Here is a 23,959-nt window from a genome sequence, read left to right on the forward strand (position 1 = left end):
AAATCCAAGGTGGATCTCTTTGCCACAGAGGAGAACACGAAGTGTCCCCTCTTCTTCGCAATCAGGGGACCATCAACGTTGGGGCTAGACGCTCTGTCACACCAATGGCCCAAAACCCTTCTCTACGCCTTTCCCCCGCTATCCCTCATCAGCCCCACTCTGGACAGAGTGAGGACTCAGGGTCTGAAGGTGCTCCTAATAGCCCCGTCGTGGGGGGTCTGGAGGTCGGAAATAACCCCTCTCCTCTACGACCAGCCGTGGAGAATTCCCCTTCGAGCGGATCTCCTCTCTCAAGCGAGGGGGGAGATCTTCCACCCTCACCCCCAGGACCTAGACCTATGGGTCTGGCCCGTCAAAGGGTGATGTTGACTGCCGTGGGTCTACCTCCGAACGTAATCGAAACGATTCAGAAAGGCAGAGCCCAGTCAACAAGGGACCGTTACGACACCGTGGCGCGTCTTCGAGCATTGGTGCTCACGAAGACCAGACCAAACAGTCCCCTACCAGGCCTCAGTGATCGACGTCCTGTCATTCCTGCAGGAGCTCCTAGACAGGTGTCTAGGCCTCTCCTCAGTCAAGGTCCATTTGGCGGCAATCTCTGCCTGCCACCCAGGCCTTGATAACCAGACGGTGTGGAAGCACCCGCTGGTAAAACAATTCATGAAGGGTGTACGCAGGGAACATAGGACATGCAGATCCCTCGTTCCCTCGTGGGATTTGTCCCTGGTTCTAAAGGCTCTGGCTACAGCACCCTTTGAACCACTACAAACCGTGAGCCTCAAGCTCCTAACCCTGAAGGTGGCTCTCCTGATCGCACTCACGACAGCAAAAAGGGTCAGCGACCTACATGCGCTCTCGATCTCTCCAGACTGCATGAGGTTCGATGAGGGGTCGACCAAGGTCACCCTAAAGGCAAACCCCGCCTTCATTCCCAAAAATGCTCTCTCAGTGTGTGTGCCAGTGAACCTACAGGCTTTCCATCCCCCGCCGTTCTCCTCTGACGAAGACAGCAGGCTTAATTGCCTCTGCCCAGTCAGAGCTTTACGCATATACGCGGATAGACTGGCTCCCTTCAGACAAGGAAGCCAACTCTTTGTGTCCTGGGGTGCCAGGACCAAAGGAAAGCCCGTCACGAAGGTCACTATCTCTAACTGGATAGTGGAAGCCATCCGTCTGGCCTACACTAGCCAAGGCGTGGATTCCCCTCAAGCCCTGAGGGCCCACTCCACAAGAGGTGTGGCAGCTTCCTGGGCACTCTACAAGGGTGTCTCCATTCAGGAAGTCTGCACAGCAGCAAGCTGGTCTACACCCTCGACTTTCGCCACATACTATAACCTAGATGTGGCAGCGCCTTCGCTAGCGCACGCGGTCTTGGGGGCCGCTGCTCAGTAAAGCATCAGGGCAGCATAGCGCTGCCTCCTGCTCTCCACAAGGACTAGGTTCTGGACCCAAAAGGGTCCGAGCCCCTCCCAAAAGGTTTACCTGGGACCCACTGGAAGTTCAGGTCACGGGAGTTCATAAAGTCCCATAAACGAAAGGTATTTCGTGAAATTTCTATATAATACAACGTTAAAGGTTACTTTAGTAACCACGGTTGTATATATAAATTGAACGAAATACCTTTCGTGGAACGCCCTTCTGTTCTCTAAAGCAGAAGAAAAGTTCCGAATGAGGGCTGACGTAGCCACGCAGGTATCTATACGGGATAGGCGTGGCTTCCTACGTCACCCTTAGAGCCCAGGACAGCGAAAATTCTAGAATTTTCTGTCCTGGGAGTACATAAAATAATGTTCTGCAGCTAGGTTTTGAAGGAAACCTACCCATAAACGAAAGGTATTTCGTTCAATTTATATATACAACCGTGGTTACTAAAGTAACCTTTAACGTTACAGCCCAGTGCCCAGCCGCAGCAATGTTATGGAAACTCTTTTGGTTCTGTGTGTTTTTGTGCATTTTTCTTTGTGCTGACAAAAATACAACAACTAACTTTCCACACAGACCAATAAAGTAACAACACACACACACACACACACACACACACACACACACACACACACACACACACACACACACACACACACACACACACACACACACACACACACACACACACACACACCATGTGTATGTGGGGAACCAGTTTTCAAATGTTGAACTGCCTTTTTCTCCGTAATAATAACATTCCTGGCAGGCAAACATCTACGATTCAGCCATTTTAGCAGCGCTTGGGCCGGTATGGAAAATGTGGGTTAATCTTCCTTTAGCTGAGCCAACTTGGCTAGTGCCCCCCCCGTCCCGTCCCGTCCCCCAACCCCTCTTCCCCCCTCACTCCCTCGTCCAAGTAAACACAAGAATAGGTTCCATATTGCTCCAGCAGTTTGATTTTCTGCTTGACGTTCTGCCCAAACTAATCAGCGGAGTCCTGTCTGGACATTTACCATGAGGCTGTTCCTCACACAGCTGTACATGTACTTATCTACATTTGTTTATGACTTCTTCCAACTCTCTGGGCTTTGAGTTAGAAGCTTCTCATATGTATCTCCCCTCATATGAAGACATCACGTGAAATATATCATTGGGAAAATAATAATGAAAGATTAGTTTTTTTATTTAAAAAAAAGAATTAACAAAAAGTGGATAAGAATTATTCAAATGTTTCAAATGTTTCAAAAATATCTATAAGCTTGCGATGGATTGTGAGTTACAGATCAGCTGTTTGTCCTATTAGAAGTAAAATATACAAAAAACGAAAAAATACCCTATTTCTTTATGACGTTTGACATCATCGGGCGGATCCGCGGATACCCGACCCGAGTTTGACGGGTAAAAGCGGGTGGGAAAATTAACTTGTATAAGTTAACGGGTGCGGGGACAGGCGGAACGCATCAGTCACTACGAGCTGTAGCCCGTAGCCTCAATCTTGTAGCCTATTTTCGTTGCTAATGTAACACCAAGGGATTATATCACGTCATTTTCAAATGATCGGAATCGGATCTGGAGCCAAAGCACGTGATCGGGACATCCCTAGTATCAATATTATATCCATATTATGATATTAGACTGTACTGGATATTGTCTGTGATTTGGGATATTATACTATAAAAAAACGTAATCGGGACATCCCTATGTATACATACAGACCTGGGATATGACGCCACCTAGCGTCGACGTACGTATACGGACTTGGGGGGAAAAGAGTTAAGCTGTATGAAATACTTGCCATTAATATAGTGGTGGCAACTGTATTAATTGATTGCCCGAGTCCAGTGGTGGGAGTTCTGCTCTGTTTTTGGTCAATATGGAGTAGTTTCGGTCATTTTGTGTGGGGCACTGGGGCCACGCAGAAAAATTAAATTAATTCACGTCATTTGTATCGTTGACCTATTTCTAAAATATTAGCGCAACTTTCGTTCAACTTTGACCCCTCTATTACATGGAACTATTTTTTGCCCCCCATAAAATGCCCGGAACTACTTCATATTTCACCAACAGAGAAACAAAGCTTAAACTGGAGTAAGTAACAATCCACATCTATAGACCAGTAAAGGACACAGAGAAACAAAGCTTAAACTGGAGTAAGTAACAATCCACATCTACAGACCAGTAAAGACAGAAAAACAACAAGCAACCCAGTAAAAGCAACTGGTTAACCGTTAAACCAAACTGGTACAGTGGCTCTCAGAGCATCTGTCTGATGACCAAAAGCCTAATATCTCCCCCCGGCCAATTAGAGGGAATATTTCCCTTTAAACAAGTGGTTAAGACATTTGTTTTCCACACGGGAGACCAGGGTTCGAATCCCGGGTATTACACAGACATCAAGATACTGGTACACACTACACAGTACTAGCTACTGTAGCATGACGCTACGTAAGTGCAATGAACACTGTACTCAAACAATACGGACCCCATGCCAGCAGGCCAGGTAGCGCACGGCGCACACATCAGTGTGTGTGTGCGTGTGCGTGTGTGTATTCCTACCTGGAAGCCTTGGTAGGTTGTGCATCTCTCAGCTCGTCTCTGACAGAACCTGCGCATAGTTCTGAACAGCAGCAGCAGATCATTGTTCTCCTCCACCCTGCACAAACAACCACAAACATCTTCATAGTTTGTTATAGTTAGTTATATTGATACAAAAAAGTACTATTATCGGTTGTGGAATCAGATTAGGGCAACAACTATCCTATTTCCTTAGCGATTATTCAACTTTTTTTGAGTGGTACAACCACTCCATTACACAGCTATGTGTGTCCCTGGGTCTGTCTGTCTGTCCCTGGGTCTGTCTGTCCAAGCACGAAAATAGCTTGGTTGGTAACGTTTCTCGACCGTTTCGGACGCAGGGTGGCTCACCGGAACCGGGCCAGCCCCCTGGGCACGTTCCTGGTGGTCTGGATGTTCCCGGGGACCCCCACATGGTAACTGTCATTTCTCTGCTGTTTCGGAAGCGGGACCCCCACATGGTAACTGTCATTTCTCGACTGTTTCGGAAGCGGGGTGGCTCGCCGGAACCGGGCCGCGTTCCTGTGGGTCTGGAACTTCCGCGGACGCCCCGGGTACCCCCACACGGAGTTGCACCACTCACTTCACAAGGGTGTGATTTTTAATAATCTATTATCGAGAAGACTCGCCAAATTATTTTATATTAATGAATCAACGTGCAAAAAAATCAAATAGATTATGTATAATCGACTGGTCGACATTTTATAAATTTGGTTAATCTGATTAACCACTTCTAGTTTGTTGTACAACGGTGGTGTGCAAAAATAACTTATAGCTTGTAGATTTACATTTTGTGTTGCCTATAATGACATGGAAACATAAGAAAAGAAATATCATATTTTCCCACCAAAACTCGACTTAAAAAATCTATTAAATCAAAAATTGGTCAAATGTGTGACTGAAGACAGAGTGCTCACACTGTACTCTGAGTGAGTTTACAAATGCACCGCAAGTTACATACTGTACTGTAGCAGAGGAGTTACATACTGTACTGTAGCAGAGGAGATCTGTGATTTAAAGTGAGAACTACACCTGAGAAAGACAGACAGACTGTCGCGTGTGTGTGCGTGTGCGAGTGTGTGCGTGTGCGACAGACAGACAGACTGTCGCACGCGCGCGCGCGCACACACACACACACACACACACACACACACACACTTTGGGTCTACACACTGTAGTCAGTGTTCCAAGTCACTTCAGTTCATTAAAGTTTCCAGATGGACACTTTCCACTGCTGTCTACTACACACACACACACACACACACACACACACACACACACACACACACACACACACACACACACACACACACACACACACACACACACGATTTGCACCCTACTATTAGATTTTATATGCAGACCACACAAGCCAGCCAGTATTTAGTCACTATGATAAAAACCTATAGTATGTGGTGGTACTGTATATGTGGGTATATAAGTATGTACGTCTAGTCTGTCTGAATGCATGCATTTACAATATAGGTATTTATCAGGCAATCCAGAGTGACTTCCAAAGTGTAAGATCAGACTAAACAAACCACAGCTTAAATAGTTATGTAAATATTGTGCAAAGAATACAATAAAGTAACAAAGTAATTAGACTACCAGGTAAACATCAATACCATGGTATCAAAACAACATTCTGTACATTTGTGGTAATTCTTAACAGGTTTGAATTGTATAAAACTCTGCATGGACTGCCTGCCTCCCCTGGTATGGGGGTTGTTCATAAAGAGGCTGGCAGTGAGATTGGCACCAGCTCAACCACTAGAGAGGATTATGAGTGTGAGGTGCACAGATGCACCACATTCGGACAAAATGTCCAGTACAGGGTAGCTTAACATGGAACAACCTACCCTTGGCCATAAAACAATGTCCTGCCTTTACACTACATCTCTTAAGTAAGTAAAGTAAGCCTTGCCGAGCCATGAGGGCCATATGGCAGGAGCCTATTATATCTCCTGTTTCTGTAGCGTGAGGCAGCTCACGCACAAGAGAGAAGTACATCCCCTGGACATGATGTACAAGTACACCCCCTGGACATGACGCTAATATGTTGCAGGGTCTTATCCCAATCCAACCCTTGGCTTGATGCTGCGTGCCAAGCAGGGAGGTACTGGGTCCCGTTTTTCAGTCTTTGGTAAGATCGGGCTAGGGATCATCGAACCCCGACCTTCCAGTCTCAGGGCGGACTAACCACAAGGCCACTGAGCAGGTTACATCTCTTAAGGGCCATTTTAAAGAGTGGTCACTAGAGAATCAATCCTGTGATACAAGGAATGATTAGGGGGTGAGGTGGATTCTGAAGAGGTGAGTTTTTCAGACTGGTGGAAAATGTGGAGTGAGTCTTCAGTCCCGACAGAGGTCATTCCACAGCTTGGGAGCCAGGAGAGAGAAGAGTCCAGGACGTGTGGAGCGTTGGCCAGGGTGTTTTGAGGAAGGTTCGGACAGACATCCTGTGTCCGCTGATCTAAGTGTGCGGGAAGGGGTGTAGGGGTGGATCATGTCCTTGGCTAGGGTGCAGGGCTGTTATATTGATTGTCATCACTGATAAACAATTTACACAATACGTTCCAACTAATTATTTCATTACAAAGTCCACATGTTTGGTCCAGATATGTAAATAAAGCCTATTTCACTGGCTACAGTATTGTGTTTACATGCACAACAAACGGCCAGTGTTGTGTTCTTGCACTGGTGAATCATGCCAACAAAACATGTTTTAATGCAACATACCAACATGTAATGCATTTCAACTTCCCCGGCATCATACCCAACATTTTGCACTGCGCCAACATGTTGTAATGCATTTCACCTGCACTATGCCAACATGTTGAAATGCATTTCACCTGCACTATGCCAACATGTTGTAATGCATTTCACCTGCACTATGCCAACATGTTGAAATGCATTTCACCTGCACTATCCCAACACGTTATAATGCATTTCACCTGCACAGTCTATGCCAACATGTTGTAATGCATTTCACCTGCACTATGCCAACATGTTGAAATGCATTTCACCTGCACTATCCCAACACGTTATAATGCATTTCACCTGCACAGTCTATGCCAACATGTTGTAAGATCTTGGCACTATGTTGGCAAGATGTTGGCAGTCAGTGCCAACATGTTATAATGCATTTCGCCTGCATCATACCAAAATGTTATAATGCATTTCTCCTGCATATTACCAACATGTTATAATTAGGCATGTAACGATATATCGTATATCGATATATATCGATATTAATCCTGATTTTTTTTTTAGGGGGGGCTAGTGAATTATGGTGTGTGATATGAAGTGTGAGCTTTAATCATATTCCATCATATTCAAGTGCTTTTGGAGAGAAATGACTTCATGCAGTCACTTTCAGTAGTAGAGGCCTACAGAGGGGAGCTGATAATTCATAACATTTTTAATCGTAATGTGAACATCATATCGTGATACGTATCGTATCGTTAGTTGAGTGTATCGTTACATGCTTAGTTATAATGCCTTTCCCCTGCATCATACCAAAACCACGGTGCCAACCTGTTTTAAAGCATGTCAACTGCACCATTATGCATTTCACTTGCCTGCACAGCTCAATATTTAATTCAGAGTTGAACATTGTGAAGATAAAAATTCTAAATGTCTTAAAATTCTTTTAACACATTTAACTACTTGTCATTGACATTTCTGGACAGATAGATAGACAGACAGACAGACAGACAGACAGACTCTTCTCTGTGTGAGAATCATTTCCAGGATGTTTCCTCCTGCTGAGCTCCAGCACAGATTCCAGACGATATGATCCAGATTTGAGTGAAACACAGAACAACTGTTCCTCTTCCATATCAGTAATTAACCATTTGTACTGCTATTATTATTTATATACTGTATCTTTGTCTTACTTTTACGATGTACAGTAAGTCCCTTGATCGGGGAATGAAAGCCCAGGCGGACTTTGAAGTTTGTTTTCCAGTTCAGGTTAAAAACTACAGCAGATTCAAAACAAAAAACACAGCCACACCAAACAAATTAATAATGAGAGTGGTAGATTTCCATAGGTGTCCGAGCCAAGGCATGCTAATGTGCAAGCATGATGGACAGTATGAACACACCCTAAAAAACATAGCCATTATTGATTAGCTGAAGCTGTGCTGCTGTGTGTACTAGTACAGTAAAAGGTCAGGGTTATGCAGCCAGCCATGTTTTTTACTCTGCTGTAGTTTTTAACCTTAAGTGGAAAACAAACATGCCCCTTTATAGGGGAAGACCACTCATTTTCAACATTGAACTATGTGTGGAAATAATACAAAATAGTTTGCATGTTATCTGCGTGTCCCCTAGGAAGTTGGAACCCTCACAAAACACATCTAGTAATCCTGGTCTCTATACTGCCTCCTCTTGGTCAGCCTGATGGAGGGGAAAGGAACTGGTTTGAATAACGTGTTCCTTCTGCGCGATACGTTCTATCGGGGAAACTGGAGGTCTAGAACTTGGGGTCAACGGCGGATGCCGTTACTACCTAATGCATATGCGAACACAGTTCTACATGTACATGTATGGTATAATGTAAATAAAGACACAAATTGTAACAAATGCATTTATTGAAGCTAAGGGGGGTGCAGGCAGCTCAGGGTTATGCAGGGGACACACTGAGTTGTTGGTAATTCTTTGAAGGGACGGACGTGCCGATCTCATCATACACCTACAAATGAACAGATATAACAGGCACATTAGTTTAGGAATAAACAGGACAGCATACTTTCTAATTGACCAGTATAATGAGAAGACTTTACTTGTGAAGAAGGAATGTAAATCTCTGATGTCTAAACTTACCTCTGTTTATTCTCATCCTCCTTTCAGGGTGGTGTTCGGGCAAATGAATTCCCTCCGGGTATAGGCACCCCTTTTATAGTTCCGGGAGGGTGAAGTGGGAAATGGATAGAAGGGGAGATTGGGGTGGACTATAATGAATTTAATCATGTATAGGGTGTGTATATATTTCTATGCCAAATGCTAACTGTGAATATGTATTGAGGGTGCATACATGTAGTAGATTTATGTAAAATGGTATTGTGTGATTCTAGGAGTGGGGAATATTGTTATTGTTACCTGGGGAATGGTATGGGCTAACCAGGTAATGGGTACCCACCCTATAAAAGGCAGACAGTTGTCTCTAACCCGAGGGATGACAGGTTGCACTGAAGACTGTCAAAGTGATTGAGAAAAAATGGAAAAAAGAAAGCCTTATTGAAGGTTGCCCTGGACTGGTCTCCACTCATTTATCGCCTTGGCCGCTCGGCACTCTCACAAGGCACATACAGTAAGTACTTCCACTAACTTACCTCCACTTTCTCTCTTATACTGTATACCACTATTCCTTACCGGTTCAAATATATGAACACCAAATGATGTACAGTGTGGGTAAAGTACCTTTATATGTCTATGGTTGCCTCAATCGCCTTCGGAAATATAGGCCCCTCACACTGATTTTGCTGATTTTGCAACCCCTTGTTGCAAAATCAAGCGTTTACATTTGTCGCATTTGCGTTGCCCCTATGGATGAAAATGGTATTGCTTTTGGCTCTCTGTTGAATAAACAACCCTCGACATGTGATTAAAATTGAACATTGGTGGATTGGACATTCCGTTCGTGATTTGTGGCATTTTTGTAATATAGGCCCCTCCCACTAACTTCAGAAGCCAATTACGGCCGAACGATACAGACTATCAAAATTCTGCCTGTGGTGTTTTCATCGGATAGGTCCAGAGATCATGTGTACCGATTCTTGTGAGATTTGGCGGTAGAAGAGCAAAAAGTATGTTTTGAAGAACATTCTAAATGGTGGAAAATCTTTCTAGACACAAATGGGCATGGCCTATATGGGGAGATGTGTCATGATGACCCAAGGAATCCAGAATTGGAGTCTTCGATCTTCCCATTATAAGTCAATGGGGATAATTAATTCACTCATAAATTGAATTAACAGCGTTAAATGTGTTACATTAAAAAGGGCCTCTTTAAGACCTCCATAATGTTATGGTCAATGTCTGGGTGGACATTCAGAGCCATTGGTGAAGCCAGTGAATAGCAGCGACATTGTTTCCTACAGACATACATATACAGACAGACATTCCGTTATAATATAAATGAATGTCTATCTGTATGAATGTATGTTAGATGTACCTACACAGTATTAAAGAATAACATCCACATTCTACAAGTTCTTCATTTAGAATTAAAGTCAATCATTGTTAAGGCATGTAGAGGCAAGCAGTGTTATATTTGATGTAGCTTGTAGTACAACCTCTTTTAAAACAAGAATGACTCAGTCATAACTGCCAGGTGCAGCAAGCTCCTGTAGCTCCAGTTAGCTCATAACATTAGCTTTTGTTGCCACTCACGTTCCACTTCTCATACAAACCCCTTACACATCAGCAGCCAATACGGCTTCACGTTGCAGCGTTCAGAGTATGGGTTTTTATGCCGTTCAGACTATGGGTTTTATGGGTAAATGGGAGACATCCCATTGGCAGCCTTAGAGGCAGCCAATCATGAAGAAGTGTGCACTACGGTTGTCACTACGACTACGGTCATCAGTTACCAGTACGGTCGTTAGTGAATAATGTAGTCCAGGCGCTTTTTTAGCACCTGGCAAAAACTGCAGGGAGAGTAGACCAATGGTCCATCTAAAGACAGATGGGTGGGCTGCAAGCGGACATACAGTAGTTAAGTGGTCAGATGGGTGGGCTGCGAGCGGACATACAGTAGTTAAGTGGTCAGATGGGTGGGCTGCGAGCGGACATACAGTAGTTAAGTGGTCAGATGGGTGGGCTGCGAGCGGACATACAGTAGTTAAGTGGTCAGATGGGTGGGCTGCGAGCGGACATACAGTAGTTAAGTGGTCAGATGGGTGGGCTGCGAGCGGACATACAGTAGTTAAGTGGTCAGATGGGTGGGCTGCGAGCGGACATACAGTAGTTAAGTGGTCAGATGGGTGGGCTGCGAGCGGACATACAGTAGTTAAGTGGTCAGATGGGTGGGCTGCGAGCGGACATACAGTAGTTAAGTGGTCAGATGGGTGGGCTGCGAGCGGACATACAGTAGTTAAGTGGTCAGATGGGTGGGCTGCGAGCGGACATACAGTAGTTAAGTGGTCAGATGGGTGGGCTGCATGCATTTTCGTGGATCAATGGAACTAACATAGTATACTTTAAGGATGAAGTGCCGTGATTTTGTTCCCCAAAAAACATGATCATCAGATACTATGATCATACTAGGAGGAAGATCTTTTAAGTGTATAGAGGGGTTAGGGGATGATTTTATGATATCACTAAAGAGGTGTATTTTCCATTGGGCCTTTACTCAAAGGCTTTCAGGAAGAAACCAAAAATACGCAGGGAAGACATATTTGAATATTATAACCACACCTGTGGGTCTGTTAGACTCTAATAGACCCACAGGTCTCTAATAAGGTCTCTAATAATTAGAGTAATGTTGACTCCATGTACAAAACAGAAAAAGTACAAAAATCACGGCACTCCATCTTTACTGTCCTATTCATCACATGAAAACTAATTTTTAAAGATAAAATTAACAAAATACCTTGACAATGTACAGTAATTAATGTTTCAATATTGTTGCATTATTATTACAATCTTGGTATTATTATTATTTTTGCATTATTTGGGGACACACAATTTGCGTCCTCACTTTTGTCTTCAATGTTTGTGTTTACGCAAACTCAAAACTGGCCAGTCATTGTTAATGGCATTCAATGTTTGTGTTGGGACAAACATTCAAAACTGGCCATTCATTGTCAATGGCATTCAATGTTTGTGTTGGGACAAACACTCAAAACTGGCCATTCATTGTCAATGGCATTCAATGTTTGTGTTGGGACAAACACTCAAAACTGGCCATTCATTATCAATGGCAATTAATGTTTGTGTTAGGACAATGTTTGTGTTTACACAAACCCTCAAAGCTGGCCATAGGAGGGGCTAGTGCCCCTCAAAAAGATGAAATCTAGAGATACAAGGCCTCTGTCCGACAGACAGTGAGGGTTTGGTAAGAAAAAGGTTTTGTACAATGGAGCCTTTTCACACGTGTCATCATAACAGGGTAAACACAGCTGCAGTTAATAACATCCATAGTGTGGGTGCGTTTGATTTAGCTGAACCAGACAGCCAGCATTTGATAAGACTATTGACAGCGCCTTTCTCTTTAGCACGCCTGAATCAAAAGGGACTTGTTAATTTAATATGCCGCCCGCCCCTGCTGTTACTCTGCTACGACACGTCTGTGAAAACGAGTCTCTTGGGACGGTGACAAAACAAATCATTCAAAACTGAATATGTAATGACAACAGACTGTAGTTAAAACGCCTCTTGGAGAGCCAGTTCCACTGAAGGGAAAACTAGCGTGACAGACAACAGTGGTGGACAGTAACAAAGTACATTTAGTTAGAATACTGTAGTGTACTTAAGTACATTTTTGGGTATCTGTGCTTTCCTTGAGTATTTGTATTTTTCGATAATTACGACTCTACTACATTTCTAGGGAATTAGCCACTTAAGCCCTATCCTACAATAAATGTGCCACGTCTCTGTGTGTGTGTCTGTGTGTGTGTCTGTCTGCGTGTGTGTACGGTTGTAATGCACGTAACTCGAGAACTGTTTGCCCCACCGACTTCAAATTCGACACACGCATTTCACTCCCCCGCAGGGAGTGCAGTGCCCGGTATCGGTCGACCTACGGTTCTCCAGAACCACCTGAACTCTGGTCAGGCTCTGCCAGTGGGCCTAGTCAGCCTAAATCCCTTCACCTGTGCAATTTCCAGCCTCTGCCTCAGCCAATTGATTGCCATGGCAAGTTGATTTTTTTTCACTAGTTGAGAAACCGTGAACTAAATGACCTATGATGACCGTCCATGTAAGTCATTTTACTGATAAGTTGGGAGGACAAGAAATTCAACAGAAAAAGGGAGTTAGAATCTCAAGAGGGGGAAGTGCACTGGATTGTCTGGTTGTTGAGTCATTATCATTAGGAAAGTATTAGTAGTCACTGGACCATTGGTTGAGAAACAGTGGGATGTATATGTAGCCCCCAGCCAAGACCCAGCACGCAGCAGCCTTGCCAATCGGGCTCAGCCCTATTGGCACGGTGGGTTGCACGTTGGTCTGGTGAGTGGGAGCAACAACAACAACAACAACAGTGGTCCCCAGGTTCATTCTAAGTCAGGGTGGTGGTCCCTCGTTCACTATCAGTTGAAAACCCCTGCTCTAGTTACATTTAAAAATAAAATAAGTATTTTAACTCAAGTACAAGTTCGACTTTCACGTGTAGTCGAGTAATATTTGACCAAGGAGTAGTATCTATAGAGGGTATGCACTTGACATCATTATCATACCCGGAAGTTATGCGGGAACGCCTACTGAGTGGCACAAACCTACTTTTCTGGCCTTGATAGCTCATATCCAAACACAAAAGTCCTATTGCTGATTGCAGTCAGGCTGCTGAACAGCTGACCTTTAACTGTATTGCACTGTTTTGTCACCCACTTGCACTTTGTCTGTGTTTTTGTATTTTTCTTTGCACTATAGATGTTTGTCTATGTCCTGTGTTATAAGATTGAGAATGCTCTGAGCAAAATGATTTTCATTGTATTTATACTTGTATTTATACATATGACAAATAAACCTGAACCTGAACCTGAACCTGATTAAATGACGTTAAACGACATTAAACTCACTTTTCCAACTCACTTTGCCACTCGATTTGCCACTCGATTTCCCATTCACTTCATGCACGCGCATACCCTGTATTATTTTACTCTAATACCAGTAATAGAGCTGGTATATAATAGGCTGCTACGACCGTGCTAATCGAGTACAGGTGTGACGACGAAGCACACAGTAGTGAAAATCATTTGTCCTGAATGCTGAGAGCCACAGCTCAGATGTTGTGGAGCCCCCGGCCTTCAGGCCTTCAGAATGTTAATTTGAGTGGAGGAATGTCTGCTGCAGTCATTTTCAGCTCAGTATGAGGAGGGAAGCACAGGGTTGGAGGGGACCTGAGAGGAGCCAGGCCTGGTTAATCAATCTAAGATTTCACTCTGTCTTATATAACTAATGATACTTTGACTGCAGAGGGTCAAAAAAACAAGGTTCCCTTGGCTGAAAGCAATCCCAGACACACGTGCGTCTGACTGTACTCACACTGCACTGTCTGCAACTATGGCTATGTTCAGACTAGCAGTCGTAAATCAGATTTTTTTTCTTTTTCGCCGCGACCACACCACACTGGAATCTGATTGGTGTTATCAAGACTGAACTGCAATAAAATAAAACACATGTAAACTGTTTTTTTTGCTAATCCACACACCAGTCATTACTAGTATCACTAGCAACTGATGAAGATAGGTCAACCGTGTCTGAATACACAAACATACCATGTATTCAGAGGGTACAACCTTTGTCAAGTAGTAGTCTAATGCTAATCAACATGAATCACACATCACAGTTGCATCTTCATGAACGGAATACGTTTGTATATTAATATAATCGTGAGCAGTGCATGTTGAATCAATCATGTAGGGCAGGTGAGTTAATGAGTGATAGCTTGGCAAGGCAGTCATAATCAAAGTTTATGGAGTGAATGATGAAGTAATGCATAAACATTAATAGATGAAGGCTGGTGTGTGCTGGGTGGTTATATCTCCGATCTCCCGGTGGCCCAAATAAATCCACAGCATGGAGAGATCAACTGTACAGTGCTGGGCACAGGTTTGTAGTTGGGTTTCTATCCTTAACGGAGGTTGTACATAACTCCAGAGGACATACGGTGGTTGCCGCCGCCGGTCCCGACTCCCGAAAATGCTTTTGCATGTATGCACTTAACACTGTAAGTGTTAATACACATTAAAGTTTGATTAAGCATCTAACCTATCCTACCAATTTCATGACACATTGTCAATGTATACCTTTACAAAATATATATTCTTTCACATGTATTATTGCTTAGTTTTATAGCTATACATTTTAGGAGTGAATACATATGTTTAGATGCCTATTTGGTCAGACGATGCTGTTACGCTTTGTCTATGACAGAAAAACAAGCTAGCTGACAACCAGACGTGAGCTTTGGCGTGAGGTAAGTCACGTCAAAAGTCACATTGGAATGATCACTTTTTATCACTTTGATAAATGAGGGCCATGCATGGTGTCCTTTAAGGTTTAGGTTCAGGGCATATTGTACAATCTATTGTACAATATGACCTGAACATGTTTTTTTTTATAAAAAATGCTGCATTCATGGATGTCCCTGGTATTGTTTGTCATGTACTGTAGGTGTGTAACAGCTGTGAGCATGTAAGTCAGCTATTTCGCAACATCTTGCAAAAACATTGCACAATTGTCGGTAAAAGCATACAATCATCAACCACATAAACACAACATTCTAGGTTTGTGACAATGTGGGTTAAGTGCTTCGTCTTACCGAGTCACAAAACTGCTCAAGTCTGGGATGTGTTCAGTATTCAGGACAACGTTCAGACCAGTGACCGTCCTCTCCGTCCTCTCCGTCCCATCTTCTAGCTGCGGAAACGGCACAAGAACATTTCACATTTCAGTCATTACATTTGTGCAGGCTGCATGCAGTCACTTTTTTTTATATATGTATATATATATATATATGTGTGTTTTTTGAGGCTTTCGCCTTTATTTTATATTTTTATGGAGGGACAGACAGTAGGCTGACAGGAAATGGGGAGAGAGATGGGGGGAAGACATGCAGTAAAGGCCGTCGGGATCGGGAGTCGAACCCACGGCACACTGCCATACTGGATTACCAGCCAAGGTGCCTGGACCATTGAGCCATGGCCCAGACCCATGCAGTCACTTTTAACATCATTTTTCTGATCACATGTGTATTATTGTCATTAATCATTTTCTTCACAATTTAATCGTTATTCCAATTCCACCCACATAGTCCCAGTCACTGCCAATCCCTCCGGTCTGGTCTTGGGGAGGGGACCAGTGGTTCTCAAACATTGTCACGTCAAGGACCCCCAGATTTGAAAAGGTTTTGTGCCAGGGACAGGGACCCCCATGACAGACATTTGTAAGTATTCATTTTCTCTGTGGGCCACAAGGGTATTGCAAGTGGGCCCCCAAATAATTAGCAAACTCAAAGCAATAATATTGTAATGATAATCAAACATTAACATTTAACAATTCCTATAGGGGGTTCCAAATGGTCCCTTAGAAGTCTGTAACTCTGAGAGGGTACAAAGTGAACCAAATGGACCGGTAAGAGTCCATTTTGGTTCCATATTTACCATCTCAGAGTTATGGTTGGTCCTTGAAATGAAAAGGTTTGAGAACCACTGGTATTTAATTGTCTAGCACAAATGTGATGGAACCGATTCCTAGTATCTCAATGTTGGATCCGGATCCTGAGGTTCTTCTGGTCCGGTTCCTTATCCCGACCCTACAGCGGACTACTTAAGTGGTCAGATTGGTGGGCCGCAAACACTTTAAACATTTTCAAGTGGGCCCTGATCCGGAAAAGGTTGGACCACAGTTGAGTTTTCATACATTTCAAGTTTATAAAAGTGGAAAGTCAGGTAATTATATATTAAATGAAATGAGATATTCCAATGTTCAATGCCAAAAACACGAATCATTGATTGCAATTATTTGTGAGACTGGTCTTGACTTGAACCCAGCATTCTATTGTGACCCTCTACTGCGCTCTGCTGGTAGGAGACAGTTTCTGTACACACACACAGGTGGTCTTTAAACCCTATATACTTCACTAAGTCCTGGGGTCCCCCCTTTTTTCCTTCTACCCCAATAATTTATTCCAAAAATAGCCAATCTACCAGTTCACAACAGAGCTTGTAGATCTGCTATTTTCACTAAACGTTCCCCTATAGTCCTAACGTGTACGTTTTTTTATTTGTTTTGTAATTCATCTTTTTGAAAATGAAAAAGATCATTGAAAAAAACACAGCTTCCTCATACATTAGAAGGACAATATCAGTCACCAGAACCAGTGGCATGCGTTTTCAATGAGTCTACAATGGTTAAAATGGATTTTGAATTTCAATGGACTTATACAGTATACAGTGGTAGGGGGGCGGGGCATAACTAATACAATGGCTATTGAAACAAACAACCTAAAAACTCTCAACTTAAGAATCTCTTGGTTCAGAGTGTTTTAAAGTGAAACACCCTTTCAGCTGATACTGGCACTCCAGGATGCCTCAAAATCAGTTTAACCATATACTGAATACATTGGCCATTTGAAAATAACCAATCACGTCATGGAAACATTTGGAATATTTCTGAAACATTTTAACAACACAAATATTGTAATGGGGGTCCCTGTCACAAAATATTTTCAAGGAATGAAAAAAATTTTGAGATCCTCCTCCGTCCTTTCCTCCCACCCTCTCTCTCCACAGACCCACACCGCTCCACGCACACTACACCACACCGTTGTTGCTCACCTTGACCTCTGAAAGCTGGAACTCAACCTGGAAGAGCAGATCACAACACTGACCAGCCAGACACACCTTCTGAACTACTTTAGTGGCACCTGGACACACACACACACACACACACACACACACACACACACACACACACACACACACACACACACACACACACACACACACACACACACACACACACACACACACACACACACACACACACACACACACACACACACACACACACACACACACACACACACACACACACACACACACACACACACACACACACACTCTTTATTTGAATCCACATAAAACCTAAGCGTTCTAAGCGTCATTAACATATATATTTTTTTAAGTTTCCCTTTAAGTGTACAGGGTTTGTAATAATAATAATAATAATAATAAAAGAGTTCTTACTCAAGTCCAGGGTTTGGAAGTTGCAGGTGGTGAGGCTGAAGCTATTAAATTGGGTCTGTTGGTCCAGGCTCTCCTGCGACTCTCTGATTTGAGCCTTCAGGAGAGAAATCGCATTCTGCCGTCTTCTGTCGGCTTGTACACCTGCCCTGGAATTGCACAGTAACCCTCTGTGGAGACAATATAAATACGTAAACCAGCAGTGGTGGAAAAACTACTCACATTTTCTACATAAGTAAAAGTATCAATACTGCAATATACTGTAGAAATACTCTGTTACAAGTAAAAGTCCGGAATTAAAAATGCACTTGAGAATCTACAAGCTCACAATGGGTCACGATGTGACGCGTCTTATTTGGATTTGAGATGTAGTGGAGTAGAAGTCAATGTATTGGAAATTGGAAATACTCAAGAAGACTACAAATACCTCAAAATTGTACTTAACTTAAGTACAGTACTTAAATGTGTAATCGTGACAGCCCTCGAGTAGACACTCACAGCAAGTCTTGCATGTGATCTCCTAAATGCAGGTTCATGGGTGTGAGGTTGTGGTCGCGTTGTTGTTGCAACGCTGTGATCTCTGCACGCAGACCTTCAGCCTGAGCCTGCAGCGCTGCCGTCTGATCCATGTCTTCCTGCAAAACACACACACACTTGCTAGTCTAATATAGCACTATAGGAATACAGTATTTTTTGTTTTGAACGTAGATATAGACTGCATTAAGATGCGTAGATGGAAAATATGGACAGCAATAACTTGTTTGCTACAGACAGACATACACGTCATGGTCCAGTGCCTTTGCTTAATAACAAAAAAGGCTTTGAAAGTGGAGTTTTATTTCTTAAACTACTACTACAGTGGGAACAGACAGGTGTGAGCAGGCAGTCAATGCATGCGACAGGAAAAAAGGGAGATTGAGCACTGTGTGTGTGTGTGTGTGTGTGTGTGTGTGTGTGTACAATGTTTCGGCCCAACTCCAACTGACTGACGTTCATGAGGTATCTGGGTCAAATGGTCAGGAGGTAACAGGGGGTGCACTGCGAACCAAACCTCTTCGCTGAAAATAGTGTATCTTCTGCAAATGTTCTCTTCAGAATAGGGATGTTCAAGAACTTAAGTGGTTCAAAAAAGGTTCCTATCAACAGTGATGCAAATAGCCTGCATGATGTATCATGTATCCTTACTAAATTGAGAAAGGACGCAATCATGTCTGGGGGTCCTGGGGGGGTGCAGCACTGTACTCAGTAGTAGTATGTTTGTTTGTTTGTTTGACTGACTGGCTCACTGTCTGTCTGTCAAGTGTCACCAGGCTTTCCACCTCACTACACAATACTTAATTCTTAGCCCCTTTCGGGACCCTTGGTTTACCTTTTCTATGTAAACAATAATTGGTTAACATAGTTCTCGAGTTGCGGCTAAAAGGATGCTCAAAAGTGCTAGCAAGTGCTGAGATGTCTGTCATTAATATTCCATGGCACACACAGACACACACACACACACAATAAAGTCTTGTGTCACCTACAAAACATAATAATGTTATTATGAGTGTAGCCTCGGAAACCCAGACGTTTTTATTTCCAGGGAATAAAATGAGTGTGGTAAAGTGAATATTGTATTCCTCACCTTGCTTGTGTTTGTGTACAAATGGTTTCGGGGTTTCAGCTTGGCGCTCTGAGGACCGTACCACTCATGACCTCACATGGGGGTAAACGTTACTGTCTGTATCAGTGAAATCAAATATAACGTTGGTTCTTTTTAGTGTTTGATATTATGAATAATATTTAGAGTTAAGATTGTAATTGGATATTAGATTGAGTTAATTCATTACATCTATCTACCTAACAATACAAATTAATGTTTAACGTCCCCCCCTTTAAAATGCGATGAAATGAGCACGTCTGATGTGTGCGTCATACACGTCATGAAGGGAAAGCGGAACGGAACCTTTCCCCCCGGAACCATGTAATGTTGTTCTCGGGAGTTCCGGAGAGGAGTGAGTGTAACTCCTACTGGAATCTGGATACATGTGAGGTAAACATTTATTCTGTGTTTATTATCATGTTAATTCAATAACACTTGTTTGTTGTTGTTTTATGTAGTTGGGGATTTTAAAACGGTTTTCTGTTGGTATCGTGTTAACACGATTAACCTTTAGCCTAGCTATATGTTGTCTAATAATGTCTATTTAATTCCGTCCTGTGCCATACTGGAACATATACTATTTAATAATGTACAATTTATCTGCTTAACTATATCTATTAAATAATCAGTGTCATCAATGTTATGACGATAAAGGATTTTGTACCCACAACCCAGATTACAGTCGATTACAGTATTTCAATGAGATTTGATTGATTGAATACTTTATAGAACATTTAATGACATACAAATAACAAATATACAGTACTATGCAAAAACATCATATAAACGGTTAGAAAAAAAACATGTAGGCTACAGTAAGGAATTGCAGCCACTTGTAAATGCTTTGAGAACGGTTTTGCAATAGTAAACTAGTACTACTACTGTACTGTTGTTGTTGTATTGGGTTCGTACTGTAGTTTGATTGATTGATTGATTGAAATATTTATTAACAGTTTGCAGAATTACAGTACATTTCAAGCACAAACTCAATACAAAGGCTGTTAACTGTGAGTGGACGACCCAATTAAGCATTACACTTGTTTACAAGAGGGGTCCACCATGTTCAATTCATCAAAACATTTAGAGACGTACAAATAGACACTTCTATATAGACAAAGAACAGAACAGGAATTCATCAACCGCCTATACCAAAAGAAAAACCTTCTAATGTAAGAGTGGACACGGACACCTATTTGGCTATTCGTTTGGCTATTCGTCCAAAAATGTTAATGTCAAATAAAATATATTAGACAAATGGTCATCACAGTAATGCAAAGTAGTTTAATGTATTTAAACATGCATGGTAAAGGTACATCATTATGAGACACGTATTGTTTATGCAACTTTAGCAAATCTAGAAATATCAATTGTTCAATTGTGTATACTTTTATGACAATATTCCAAATTGTAGTCTTTACGTGCGGTATATTAATTGATTGATTTTAGATCTCTGATCATGTAAGTGAAGTGTAAAAGTAAAAATAAAAAATCAGCTTGCATGAAATTGTTAGGGAGTGACACCAACACCACCAAATATCTGTGAATATAATTGAATGAATATACACTACAGTATGCACATCAACTATCAACAGTGGATATTGTCTCGGTCGGGTGGAAACCTAATGTCCAAAACTGTAACTTTTCAGGATTCAAATTCAAATTGAGCAAAAGTAGCAGATCTACAAGCTTAAAGCTCGGTTCTGCGCCACATTTCGAGCTTGCAGATATGCTGCTTTTGTGTGACGCTGTAGTATGATCAAGTGGGGCATTAGTAATTAAAAAAAAACACAAAAAGTTAGAATATGGAGATAAGAGGTTTCTGCCCAACAGCAAAGCGCTGTCTTTGTGTTTGTTGTCATGCAGGCTGAGTCCCTACAGACAGACGGACAGACACAGAGGTTGTAGTTGGTTGCAGTCATGATGAGACGGCTGTACGTGGGCGGACTCAGCCACACCATCACCCAGAAGGACCTGAAGGAACGCTTTGGAAAGTTTGGAGAGGTGGAGGACGTGGAGCTCCGAACCAGGAGGGACGACCAGGGTAGGATGACAGGATCATTACTACACAGACCTGTGAGATCATCCCAGTAAAATTTACTGAGGCCGATTCTACAAATTAATTAAACAACTTTTTCATGCCAAGCACCCCCAAATTATGTATTTGGCCTTGGACCCTCATCTCAAAATATTTTGTTCCAGGGACCGAAATGGAATTTGCCTAAATTATATTATATGGAGGTTTTTTGTTAAGGAATTGTTAAAAGGAACCTTTAAAGTGCCTTGCAGAGTCGTTCAGAGGGAATTGTTCAAGAACCAGACTCGTAAAAGATCCCAACACTACCTGTTCGATTAACTCTTATCTGGCAACTGTATTAAACATTCTACACTGAAGTGACAGTCAAACTGGGCTTGTTGTGGTGATGGCGAGTGAACAGGAGCATTATTTGACATGTTCTAAACATGAGCAGGGATTTTGGGAGAGACTTGAGAGCTTGAGCGCTTGTGCGTGATCACATACTGCTTGTCAATGGAGTTTGAACTTTTTGTAACTTTCCACTTCTACCCTGGATTTGAACCTGGTTTCCTGCGCAAGTTCTGAAATGCTTAACATTGAGCTAATAGAGCCTGCCTGCTTGCTCAGGGGATAAATGTAATCTTAACCTTCAGGTCAAAATTCGAGCCAGTCCTGTCTGTGTCTAGGTGAGACATGACCTTTGACCGGTGTCTAGGTGAGACATGACCTTTGACCTGTGTCTAGGTGAGACATGACCTTTGACACAATCTAAAAGTCTCAATAGAAGACCAGGGAGACAAAATACAACTACCCCAATGGTATACAGTTGGAGGCCATCGATATTGTCCTTTTCTTTTTGCTTAGGTTTGCGTAAAAGGACAGTTAACCCATTTTGGGCGGGAACCCCTTTTGGTGTTTTAAACATTGTTATAATTTAGCTATTGAAAAATAGCAGATCTACAAGCTCATAGCGCGCCACCGAGTGGCGCGCTACGAGCTTGTAGGTCTGCTATTTTTGAAAAATCGTGAAAATATTTATTTCAGAAAACTGGAGGATTTAGAAGGATTTTTTAAAATTTTGAGGTCAGGCCTAAATGGGTCAAATGATAAGGGACAATATCGGTGGCACCCAACTGTACATGTTATATTGTAATCTACCATACACATTGGACAAAATTACAATTTATTCATTAAAAGGAAGTTACATAGTGCCACTTTAAATGAAGGAGGAGAACATTTTAAAAGTATTTTCCTCACAAGCTACAATGATTTGCTCTTACAAAAATATTTAATAAGAATAGACAGAAAAGGAAAACGTCAGATATTGTATATGTAAGTATAAAAGGAATTCTCTATAAATTGTGGGTTAATGGTAAATTTATATAGCACATTTATCCCACCTTTACACCACCTTTATCCAAGGCCCTTTACAGAGATTGTGCATTACATTCAAACATTCACCGATGCCAGAGGAAACTATGCAAGGCACCAATCTGCACATCGGGAGCAATTAGGGGTTCAGAGTCTTGCTCAAGTACACTTCGACGCTAACTCTGGGGGAGCCCGGGTTCAAACTGGGAACCTTGGGGTTCTCATCCGGTCACTCTACCCTTGAGCCACTGCCACCCCGTATAATAATTAACCGGTGGTGAAAGTGTAGCCTGGCCTTGGGGCAAAATAAAAAACCTGGGAACAGCTGCAATAGATTATGCATGCATGCTCAGTAAATATAGATTCTGAAAAATAAAAACGGTTCAATATGACTTTTCCATAGTATCGATGTATCGATACTCGTTGGTTGAGACACATATGCGGCCCTGGAGTGCTACGTACAGCCCCTCCCCTCCTGCCTCGTAGACTCGCTCTGTAGCTCACACACGCCAGTGTCTTTTCTCCTATCCAGTACCGTCGCCAGGCATATGCGCAGTACGCACTGTGCGTAGGGCAACAAAATGTGCCAAACCGATCCTCTTAACATAATTTTCTCTGCCCATGTGAATCTGCCCAGAGCTGAGGCACTGAAGCAGCCCCTCTTCCACACCTGGTCTAGCAGACGTTTAATTGTTATTGAGCACCAACATTAGGACAAATCAAAGTTATCAAACGGCGAAAGTAGCCAATCTGCATGAGGAAACGCGACACTCTCGTGGGGGGGTGGGGGCAGCACAAACATGCGTAGGGCAACGTAATAGTCAGCGGTGTCCCTGCTCCTATCCTCCGCTCCACCAGCCTTGGTCCCAGCCTTACTCATCTGCCACTCTGCTGTGTTCTTATTGTTGCTCGTATTTCTATTTATGTAAGCTAAAGGCTTGTCTAGATGGCATGGCAAAACCTTCGCAGTCCGTTTTGATAGATAAACAAAACAGCAGAAGTGCTGTTTGGAAA

At 42.6% G+C, this 23,959-nt stretch overlaps 2 protein-coding genes across 4 annotated transcripts in view; one reads left to right on the forward strand and one right to left on the reverse strand.

The window, feature by feature from the left end:
- cenpp (centromere protein P) overlaps positions 1-19,567 on the reverse strand; it is a 116,179-nt gene extending 96,612 nt beyond the window's left edge. Inside the window, exons 1-7 of the mRNA XM_079511089.1 lie at positions 19,543-19,567; positions 19,420-19,437; positions 18,417-18,553; positions 17,922-18,088; positions 17,511-17,599; positions 15,494-15,591; positions 3,982-4,078 (exon numbers count right to left, since the gene is read on the reverse strand). Of these exons, the coding sequence (XP_079367215.1) occupies positions 3,982-4,078; positions 15,494-15,591; positions 17,511-17,599; positions 17,922-18,088; positions 18,417-18,547 (582 nt within the window). The 5' untranslated portion in view covers positions 18,548-18,553; positions 19,420-19,437; positions 19,543-19,567. The remainder of the gene's footprint in view (positions 1-3,981; positions 4,079-15,493; positions 15,592-17,510; positions 17,600-17,921; positions 18,089-18,416; positions 18,554-19,419; positions 19,438-19,542) is intronic.
- The window catches only part of nol8 (nucleolar protein 8), a 31,923-nt gene continuing 17,173 nt past the window's right edge, over positions 9,210-23,959 (forward strand). For 2 of the 3 annotated variants that reach the window (XM_079511086.1, XM_079511084.1), the window contains exons 1-2: positions 19,837-19,950; positions 21,424-21,601. In XM_079511086.1, the coding sequence (XP_079367212.1) occupies positions 21,478-21,601 (124 nt within the window). In that variant the 5' untranslated portion in view covers positions 19,837-19,950; positions 21,424-21,477. Of the gene's footprint in view, positions 9,317-19,836; positions 19,951-21,423; positions 21,602-23,959 lie in introns of those variants that run through there. The other variant, XM_079511085.1, reaches the window with a different exon arrangement.

The sequence above is a fragment of the Electrona antarctica genome (genome assembly GCF_951216825.1).
Source record: "Electrona antarctica genome assembly, chromosome: 9".
Taxonomy (NCBI): domain Eukaryota; kingdom Metazoa; phylum Chordata; class Actinopteri; order Myctophiformes; family Myctophidae; genus Electrona; species Electrona antarctica.